This window comes from Anolis sagrei, chromosome 3, assembly GCF_037176765.1.
Source record: "Anolis sagrei isolate rAnoSag1 chromosome 3, rAnoSag1.mat, whole genome shotgun sequence".
NCBI lineage: Eukaryota > Metazoa > Chordata > Lepidosauria > Squamata > Dactyloidae > Anolis > Anolis sagrei.
The window spans coordinates 187,241,125-187,252,583 of record NC_090023.1 but is presented as its reverse complement, the minus strand read 5'-3'; the positions used below and the strand labels follow the sequence as shown (position 1 = coordinate 187,252,583).

General features: G+C 39.4%; 1 protein-coding gene across 1 annotated transcript in view; it reads left to right on the top strand.

The window, feature by feature from the left end:
• The first annotated feature begins 208 nt into the window (after nt 1-208).
• The window catches only part of BTAF1 (B-TFIID TATA-box binding protein associated factor 1), a 71,893-nt gene continuing 60,642 nt past the window's right edge, over nt 209-11,459 (top strand). Inside the window, exon 1 of the mRNA XM_060768696.2 lies at nt 209-511. Within this exon, the coding sequence (XP_060624679.2) occupies nt 498-511 (14 nt within the window). The 5' untranslated portion in view covers nt 209-497. The remainder of the gene's footprint in view (nt 512-11,459) is intronic.

Genomic DNA, 11,459 nt, shown 5'->3' with positions numbered 1-11,459 from the left:
AAAGTCCAATACAGGAATCAGTATGTTTAAATCCCCCCCGCCTCGGTGTGCAAATGGTACAGCCCTGCCCTGCTCAGGCGAAGGAGGGAGGAGGCGGCGGCCGCCATCATCTCCTCCTCAGCGGGGTCTCGCGGAGGCTTGTCCCCGCCCCCGCGCTCTTCTTCAAAGGCGGGACGCGATTGGCTGCGGCTTGGCGTCCGTGCCAATCAGGAAGCGGCTTCCATGGAGGAAGGGAATAAATACAAGATGGCTGCTCATATAAAACCAGGCGTCGGGCTTCTCCCTGGTGATGGAGGAATAGAGGCTTTTCCCCGCGCGGGTCGTGTTTCGGGGTTTTGTCGCTGGGACAGGCGCAAGGAGGGTGGAGGGGGGCTCGGGCCGCCGCCTCTGGGGACCGCCCCGTTTCGTTGTGGACCCCTCAGGCCCAGGCCAGGCCTTGGCCCCACTCTTTCCTGTCAGAGCTGCTCGGCTAGGCCCGGCCCCGTCCCTCTGCTGCCATGGCCGTCTCCAGGTTGGTGTGTGCTTGTGTGGAGGGCTTGTGAGGGAATGTGGGCCTATACCCTTAATCGTTGTGCCTGGTTTCCCCTCAGCCGGGCAGGCCTCGTGGGGTCGCAGTGAAAAACTAGGCCTCTGTGCATCCTTCCATAGCTAGGCCTTTTTCTCCGTCCCCTTATCCCAAATGGAGGGCTCTGTGGCCTACAAACTGTCGCATTCCCCCTTCAGACTCATTTCGAAAGGCTTCTGATCTGAGGGTCCTTCCACACAGAATATCCGGTCAGATAATCCACAGTATCTGCTTTGAACTGGGTTATCTGAGCCCCCTTCCACATCTGAATAACCCCCAACTCCTACTTTGAACTGGAATATATGGCAGTGTGGACTCAGGGCCTTTCCACACAGCCATATAACGTAGAATATCCAGGCAGATAATCCAGAATATTTGCTTTGAACTGAGTTATCTGAGCCCCCTTCCACATCTGAATAACATCCTACATTTTCCTGCTTTGAACTGGAATATATGGCAATGTGGACTCAGGGCCTTTCCACACAGCCATATAACGTAGAATATCCAGGCAGATAATCCACAATATTTGCTTTGAACTGGGTTATCTGAGCCCCCTTCCACATCTGAATAACACCCTACATTTTCCTGCTTTGAACTGGAATATATGGCAGTGTGGACTCAGGGCCTTTCCACACAGTCATATAACGTAGAATATCCAGGCAGATAATTCACAATATCTGCTTTGAACTGGAAAATGGAAAGAAGGAGGGGAGTGCCAATTGAAAGAGTGGTATAGGGAGATCTGGGACATTGCAATAAATGATAAAGTGACAGGAAACATTAAGGTTAAAAGAGGATTATAAAAAAAAGATGATTTTGGGAAGATTTGGGGGAAATTGATAGAATATGTATATATGGAAGGTAAGGGGACCAAACCTGTAATAGAAACAACTGATTTTTGGAAATAAGCATTGTAATTGGCTGGTCTGGGGTGAAGGGTCAGCACTGGGTGATTGGACAATATGTAATGAAGCAGGAATATGAAATATTATAGGTATCAAGACACACATGTTCTGTACAATTTGTTAATGGGAAGTATTAAGATAAGAATGTTTAAACACTGAATATGTTAAAGCTACAATAAATAAAAAGTTGAAAAAAAGGAACTGGATTATTGGAGTCTACACCTGCATAGTGGTTTAAGGATTCTTAACACACACACACACACATTCATTTTTAAAATATTATTTATTATTTAGTTAGGTATGTTTGTAACTTTTTACATTTCAAAATATGAGTGAAGATGTGCCATGCATAATAATCCAGTTCATTGTGGATATTATACAGCTGTGTGGAAAGGGCCTGACCCTCAAAAAGCAAGGCACTTTTTAGTAATTATAGGAGTCCGGTCTTGAAATGAATGGGGAGTCAGGGCTTCCTTGTTTTGTATGCGTGCTCTTTCTTTGCCCACGCCTGGAGCATTCATTCCAGTGCCAGAGTGCTGCCTCACTCTGCTTCTTGCTTGTTTGCTTCTTTGTTTATCTTCTTGCATTCAAATCAAGTTGGAAGAGACCCCTGCAAGGCCATCCAGATCAACCTCATTCTGCCATGCAGGAACACACACTCAAAGCACCCTAGACATATGGCCATCTGATCTATGCTTGAAAATCTCCAGAGAAGGAGACCTCATAACAGTCCCAGACAGTGTATTCCACTGCTGAACAGCTCTTCCTGTCAAAAAGTTTTTCCTGATGTTTGCATTCCCTGTTTCTCCGGAAACGAATGGGACTCCCACAGCTGAATAAGATCCTACGGTATCTGATTTGAACTGGAATATACAGCAGTGTGTGCTCAGGCCTTTTCCAGACAGGCCCTATATCCCAAGATCCGATCCCCAGTTTTCTGTTTATCCCAGATTATCTGACAGTGCAGAGTCACATAATCCAGTTTAAAGCAGAAAACCTGGGATCAGATCCTACAATATAGGGCCTGTCTGGAAGGGCCTGCAGATAACCAAGTTCAAAGCAGATAAGTGGGATTTTCTGCAGTTTTAGAGGGCATACTTCTCAAGTTTGCAAGATGACACCAAATTAGGAGGGGTAGCTAATACTTTGGAGGACAGGATCAGAAATCATAATGACTTTAACCAATTAGAGAGCTGTCCCAAAACTAACAAAATGAATTTCAACAAGGACAAATGTAAGATACTACACTTAAGCAGAAAAAGTGAAATGCAAAGATACAGGCTGGGAGGTGCCTGGCTTGACAGCAGTCCATGTGAGAAAGCTCTTGAAGTTATCCTGGATAACAAGTTGAACATGAGCCAGTAGTGTGATGCAGAAGCTTAAAAAACCAATGGGATTATAAAAGTCCATATCTTTTGACCAATTCTGAGGCATTCTTTTGTGGGACTCTTGCAAATTTTATCCTTGAGATTTGTAACTTTAAAGTATGTTTTCTTTTTATCTGTGGTTTTCTCTTGTATATACCTGTGTTGTATGCCAACAACAATGTACTGTGTGTTTGTGTGTGCATAGAATCTTTTTCCTGCAGCTTGGAATTTTGCTTCCTGCAGTTTATTTTATTTTACAACTTGTGCAGCATTTGATTCAGATTTCTCTTTAAACATATCTGCCATTTTCAAAAGCTTACCTAAACATCTGTGTCAACATCCTGGTATATTATTTTACTTGTTAAATTTAGCTGTTTTGTAGTTTGCCATGCTGCCCTAAATGTATTTAGAATATGACACCTTTCTCAATTGCTGCTTTTAATGTCCATCATTAATGCTCTTTATGCTTCATTGCAATTACTTGCAACTATTAATAACCTATTGGCATACTTTCAGAGTGATTCTTCTCATAATGTGTAACAGTGTATTGTGTGACCCTCCAGATGTTGCTGGTCTGCAAGTGAAAAGGCTTCTATATCCAGCTGTGCAGGCTATGGCTTTTTGGAGTTGCAGCATAACAAGTTCTGGAGGCTGTTCAATTTCCCCCTTTTCAAAGAGTTTATAATATTTTGAAAACTAGTGGTCAGTAACTGTAAAACTATTAACTTGCATTGAAAATCACAGAAAGTGTAAGTAATACTCAGTAATCAGTTTATCACTTAAAACTTTGTGGTTCTGTATGTATGTTTCACATTAAGGCAATGCAATTGTAAAATGACAGGTGACGTACCGATGTTAGCACAGTGTTAAAACCAATTCTATTGTGGTATGCTGCATCTTAAAACAGCTAGCCATATTGATGGATTAAGTCTCTTTTACCATGGTCTGCATGTTGAAGAGATCTCCAGTAACCATAAACAACACTTCTATTACTAAATCTGGTTCTGTTGAACTTGTATTTGTTTCCTTGTGTTTAGGAAGGAACGTGTTAACTTCTTGTGCCCATTGTTCTTGGATTTTTTGTTTGATTTTTACATGTTACTTAGGAGCATTCTTCTGGTAGTCTGCTGTTAAGTGGGCCTGATTTGTTGTTGCTATTCATAGAAGAGGTGATTCAAAATCTTGTTATTGAACATGTAAACTAAAACCTAGTCCCTTCGTGCTGTATTACCTTGCAATAGCTTTTGAGTTTCTGTCAGGGTTCTTCTCTTTCTTACTTCCCAAAAGGCTGTTTCCCTTTTGTATAACTGTTATGCCAAAGTCTTCTAAAGTATTACAATGTAGCAGATTTAGGAAGTCCATTATTTCATGGTTGGAGCACTTGCTTCCTATACAGAAAGTTTGGGCTTCAGTCTTCAGTATTTTTAGTTCAGGGAGCGCTAAAGAAGCTTTAAGAAAGGAGCCCATTAAAGACTTTAGGGATCCAGTGGTAATTGAAGTTAACAAGATTTTTTATGGAATGGTTATGTCTAAATACTCAAAGGGCTCCAAATCATGCTTGATCTTGGAAGCTAAACCATAGTTAGGCCTTGTTTAGGAGACCACCAATGAATAACAGGTGCTGTAGGCAATCTTTCAGAAGGAGGAACCGGGAAAAACACCTCTGAGTATTTCTTGCTTAATAAAACTCTTTGATATTTGTGGGGCTGCCTCAAGATGACTAGTGATTTTATGGCACATATGTCCAACATATCTGCATGACATCACATTTAGAAAGATGAAAAACAGTATTAGAATATCCAAATGGTCCAACCTCCTTGAGGCAGTTTTACCTTTAAAATTCATTCAAAGTCAAAATACGCTCCATCAACATAGGCTGAGCCATTAGGGAGAGCTGTCACAATGAAAAGATGGGTTTGAGGGGAGATTTTAGTTGCTGGCTACAGCGAAAAAGAGGGCTACAATAGCATCAGTAAGACTTTAGCCATAATAACCCATGAATAGGAAGCCTTCCCACCAGAGCGGTACCTATTGATCTACTCACATGTGCATGTTTTCAAACTGCTAGGTTGGCAGAAGCTTGGGCTAACAACGGGAGCATACCCCTCTCCCCAGATTTGAACCACCGACCTTTCAGTTAGCAAGTTCAGCAGCTCAACGCGTTAGCCTGTTGTGCCACCGGGGGCTCCAAGTAAATTAGGTCAATGCATTTATTATTACTATTATTATTATTATTAACTTTATTTGTACCCCGCTAGCATCTCCCGAAGGACTCGATGCGGCTCACATAGGCCGAAGCCTCAAAACACAATACAACACATCATAACACAACAATAAAACAGGAGCAAATCAAAATAATTAAGCAATAGCAACAACAGTAACAATACGTCGGACACTTTAAAACTGGGTTGGCCAGAGCAATGGGTACAAGGTTAAAAGTGCTGAGATGGCAGGAGGAGCGTAGGATTAAATAAGTAGGATTATCAAGGAAAAGCCTAACACTTGTCTTGTAGAATTTCCATTTTTCTTTAGTTAGTACTAGCTGTACTCAGCCACGTGTTTCTGTGGCCTAGTCTGGTTAAATAGAAAAGAAAGAAAAGAGGTTTCTAATTTTAGGAGATTTAAGGTTTTGAGCAAACAAACATTTACAGTTTTATTTATCTTGCTAATAGTCTATATAATAATAATCCTGGTTTATATAATAATAAAAATATAATAATGTGTAAATAATAGTAATAGTTGACTATATAATAATATAATAATTATATAATACTAGTACTGGTCTATATAGTAATGATAATAATGATACTGGTCTATATAATAATAATAGTAATAATCAATGTGTTTTGGGGAAACCCTTTCCTTTCCTTCCCATTTATCTCTCCCTTCCATTCAATCCTTCCTTCCTCCTGAGCCTCCAGGCTTCCTGGAGGCATGGGCATGAGGCGGTGCCGGGCAAGGCCAGACAAGGCGTGAGGCTACGGGAGCCCGGGCTTGGGCTGGGCCTTCCTCCTTCCCTCCCTCCCCCACCCCCCGGCCATGCCCCATCCCGCCCTTCTCCTTGGCCTGGGTGGAAGGAAATGGAGGGAAGGAGGGAGGAAGGAAAAAGAAGGAAGGAAGGAGAAAGAAGGAGAGAGGGAAAGAAGGAAGGAAGGATGAAAGGGTGGAGGAAAGGAGAAAGATGGAGGTGAGGGAGGGAAGGAGGGAGGGAAGAGAAGGAAAGATAGGATGGTGAGAGAGAGGAGGGCCTGAAGAGTCCAAAGGGCTGCATCTGGGCCTGGGTTTACCAATACGTGCATTAAGAGTATCCACCAGCTGTAGCTGAATATTTATGCCACATATCTGCAAGTTTTGGACTAAGACACAGCAGTCCTGTTATTACTATGGAATATTTAAATGGGTCTGAAGGGAGACTGCAGCATCTGTACGATAAGTTCATGGGTGTCAAATTCAAATACATAGCAGTGTTAGTTTGGAGTATCAGTATGCAAGTATGCAAAGGGATCTTGTAGCACCTTAGAGACTGGGTGAAAGAAGTTGTAAACATAAGCTTTCTTGGATGAAGTCAACTTCTTCAGATGTACACATACATGGGATTGTGAGTAGCTAACTGGAAAATAACTTCAAATCCTGAACCACACAGGATTTGATCAACAGACAGTAGAGAGCTCCACGATTTGAGGAGATGCTTGTAAAGAAAATGATAGACATGCAGTGGATGGTCCTCCTGCTACTTCCAGAACCATGGAAGAAATTAACACCATGGAAAAGATTTCAAAAGACTGAGAGAATGGAATATGGAAGAAAAATAATTGATCCGAAAAGTTCATTGTAAGACAGAAAGAGAGCTGGAGTACAGACATGTATTTTTCAAAGATTCTTGTACTCTAAATTTTCAACTTGATTCTTTATTGAAATTATAAGAGTCAGTTTCATAATGTAGCTTTCGTTAATCCATTTGGCAGGAGTATTGAACAAAATTTGATATGTGAAATCAAGTGATTTTTTTTGTTTTAAGTTTTAATGTTCTAAGGCAAGAATGTGATTTTTCACAATGTAGATATTGAATACACTGAAGTTTTTATATTGGTTATAAATTTAATGCAGTTTCAAAAAATACGTGAACATCTTGTCTACCTTTACAGTTTTATTTAATTATGCTATATGAAGCAGATAGGTAATCCTTCTCAGTGATCATGTCAGTAGGCATTAATAGGTGCCCCCACTGACAACAGTAACATTGTTCTTATTGCATATTAAAATATTTCTGGTTTTATTTCTTTGAATATAAAACTTTTTGACTGTAAACCTCTATCTGTAATCTTAAGAAAATGTCTATATGTGACACTTTAATGTTTGAAGAAACTCACAAAAGCTCCTTATGTGATCAAATACTTTCCTATATTTGTGTAATTTCAAACTATTTACATCTTTTATGTAATAAAACTTTAAACTTTTTAAAGGATGTCAGGTAAAGTTTGATCAGGGAAGTGCTAGGGAAGTAGAAAATACAGTTGTAATTATAACCTTGTGGATTCTTCTGGGAAACACTCTTGTTTAAACCTGGAAATCTCTTGGCAACTAGTGTCCAGAGAACTGCCTGACAATAAAAGCCAGGTTGCTATATTTGTTTAATTTATTTTTACTCGACTCCTTTGCCTAAAAAGGCACCCTGAGTATCTTGGAATAAGCAAGAACAAGAGAGTTCCTTTCTTTAGGCCCTCAGTGCACAAAGCAAAGAGTTTGGAAATAGGCAAAAAGTAAATTTATCTACACTGTCACATAGCTTTCACAACAAGGAGAAATACACTAAATTATAAAAAGCAACTGTTTGAACTAAATCTGTGATCACAGATCATTGTGGGTGACCATAGAGGAAACAAACAATTGCAAAAATCATCCTTGATACAGCATGAGACTTTTTTTTTTTGTCGTGTCAGGAGTGACTCCTGGTGTGAGAGAATTGGCCGTCTGCAAGGATGTTGCCCAGGGGACGCCTGGATGATTTGATGTTTTTATCATCCTTGTGGGAGGCTTCTCTCATGTCCCCGCATGAGGAGCTGGAGCTGATAGAGGGAGCTCATCCGCCTGTCCCCGGATTTGAACCTGCGACCTGCCGGCACAGGGGTTTAACCCACAGCGCCACCGGGGGCTCCAGCATGAGACTGAATAATTCTTAATACTTCATTCTTAAATATTCTTAAATGTCTTATTTATCTGATTGTTGCAACATTTCTTGGTAAAATATAAAGTAAGTAGTCCTGAATAATACATTTTGTTACCAGCCTCTCCTAACAGCTCAAAGAGGAGTTCATAAAGTGAAAATACATAAACATGATATACATACAATACAATAGATAAAAACACACCAATCTAAAAAAAAAAAACTTACACCAAACACAGGATTATAAATCCACGACTAGACATTATCTGGATAGGCCTGTCAGAAGAAATGGGTCTTCAATTAAATTCTGACAGCCAGTTTAGCTGTTCTTCTGGCAGGTTATTCCATAGTCTTGGGATGGCCGGTAAAAAGGTTCTCTGGGTGATGGTTGCCAGTCAGATTCTGGCAAGCTGGAGTAGCTGCTCCCACAGGACCTCAGTGTCCTAAGGGGCGGATTGTGTGGGAGAAGACGATCCTGTAGGTAACCTTGACCTAAACCTAAACCATGTAGGGCTTTCAATTGTAGGACAGGAAAAATCCATATCACATGTAGAAGTGTTTTTTTTTTTTGTTACTGCCTAACATTTAATGTGTGTTATGCTAATAGGGCTTGACAATGAATGATTTTCAACAGATATTTAAAAATCCACCTAAACATTAAGAAGAACTTCCTGATGGTAAGAGCTGTTCAGCAATGGAAGATACTGCCTTGGGGAGTCTCCGGCTTTGATTGTGTGTCCTATATGGCGGGGGGTTGGACTGGATGGCCCTTCGAATCTTTTCCAACTCTATGCTTCTGTGATTTTAATTGTCCCTCTTTAGAGGACAAAATAAAGGCATTCTGGTATGTGGTAGGAAATCCACATGGTGTCTTCTGTGTGTGCTGTGTCAGATCTTCCTTAAAAGTGTTGATATAAAATCGTTCCACTTTATTGTATGCACTTTATATAGAATTGTATGCATTCCTTCTCTGCTTATGCATCAACCAGTTTTACAACTCAATTGCATATATGGCTGAACAAGAATACCTCACATAAAGGCTCACTTGAAAAACTTGAATCTTTTTCAACTAGTTGCTATGCTTTAATGGCGCCCAAAATCTGATATGATTAATTTGTTTTTCTTTGTGATGGGATCAGATCTATAAACAATATATTATAGAATATAGGTCTTGGCCCTAAATAAAGTATGCACACTGACTGTACTGAATGGTAGGGGACAGATGCAAAAAGAATTAATATGTATAAAAACACATTTTGGAGCCTTTCCCCAACTGGTGCTTCTATATCTTTTGACACATCATCCATAACCATTTGTCAAGTTGACTGGACAGATGGTTGTGTTAATTCAAAGCATCTTGGGAGCACTATGGTAGAGAAGTATGACATGTAGTTTTAGGTCCCCAAACTAAAAATTATGCTGTGTTGACTTCCAATTAACAGAATGTTTATTATTCATTGATCACTATTTTTGGAGACCAGCTTTAAACCTTCAAACGATGCATATGTAAGCAACTTACTTTATAAAGCATCCTTAGCCATCATAGTGTGAATGACAGCTTCAGAAGCATATTTCTTTAAATTACATATCTTCTGTGTTATTTCATTTCCAGAATAAAGAACTTTATGTGACCTTATGAGGTGAAGTTTTGGTGCCTAGTGAAATTATAGAAAAGCACTGAGTTTGGTGTTGTTGATCTTTATCAAGAACAAAACTAAAAACTATAGTGGAATTGTACAAGAATAGGCTTAAATCTCAGGAAGAAAATTTGCCTCCTTTGCTCAAACCGTTGTCACCATAGTTAGGAAGCAGTTAATCTGAACCATAGTACAGTATCTGAACTTTTAATTTCTTTCATCTAAATAAGTAACTATCATTAATTCCCATATCAAAAAGTGAAATTTAGTTTTCCAACTTTGTTTTACGTCAGAGGTTGGCCATATTTAGTGTTTTTCCACTTAAAAACCCCCACAAATCCCCTTTAGTTTACAAAGCAAGAATTCTTATTATCTTTATCAGTTAACATATAGCCATTGTGCATCAAGTGATTGTAAGAATGCACTTTTGCTGGAAAAAAAACCCCATGCTGATTAAACACTGGCCTTCTATGTCCACCATTCTGTACAAAAATCCTAGCAACCAGCAGGTGCTAAGCAGAATGAATAAAAGTCCCTTGTTGATACTCTGTTTTTTAAAAAAAGAACCTTAATTTTTAAGTATACATAGCATATTTATTTCTAATCATTAGTGAATAGTTATATTCTGAAGGGAATGAATGTCTGTAACCATTACACCAAGTTATAGAAGACTGCTCTGTGTAAACAGAAAGCCCATGTGATCATTTTTCAAACATGAATATTTACACTCTTTCCTACTGAAGGTAAACATTTGATTTTCACTTCATGAAAGCAAAGTGTTCTGGTCTGCTCAATATAATTACCAAAGTTATCAAGGTATTCCCTCTTTAACAGAAGTAATGTCTTTTATATAGTAGGAAAACATGGTGACATGATATAGCATGACACTGTAAGCCTTTTTACCTAGCCCTGTAACATCCTTATTAAACAAAAGCAAACTTTAAAGAATCCCAAGGCATATGAATTAGAACGATTGTAAGATGTGAAGTGCAAACATTCAAGGATGTTGTGGAAAGAGGGAAGGAAACTGAAAGCAGAACAAAAGCACAGGGGCTAAAATAGAATAATGAACTAAAAGAAATATGTTTATCCCAAAGCCAAGATTCTTTGTAAGGGTGTCATAAGCCATTTAGACGAGAACAAAAGGTCTTTAAATGTTTCTGAAAGAGACAGAATTCTGATTTTCTCATAAGTTTGTTAGTCAATTTCCAATGATATTACAAAATTGAAATGTTGTAATGAAATTATATTAAAATTGTATGCAGAAATTATAGAAATCTGTGATTAAAGAAGACTGATTCATTATGTTAAGCAAAAGTACTAGATTGAGTACTATATGTGCTAGATCTGACGATCCTCATTTGTACACATACACCCCTGAAACAGATGCACAGACAGTCAGTGTATTTTCCTTAAATGGTGTACTCTCATTGTGACTATCTGCCACATTTATGAAGGACACAATCAAGTTAACAAAGCTATATTTGCAAGTAGCAAGTCTTGTCGATTTCATACATAGTTTGCCATCCATATTCAAGGGTTTTACTTTCACTGGTTTGATTATTCATGATTTTGTATGTGCTGCTTAACTAGATCAACCTTCCCTATGTCTTCTATCCTGCCAACAGCACGAGCTCACCACTCCTTTTCCCACTCTGGCAATGTGACATCTCAACCAAATTTTCAAAGCCCTTCCACCTCCCTAGGACACTGAAGCCAGTTTTAGCAGCTGATCCACCTCCTCAACCCACTCCTCTGCCTCCTTTCCTTCTGTCCTACCAACACCACCAACTTGTCCCTCCCTTTCTTTCCTTGGCATTA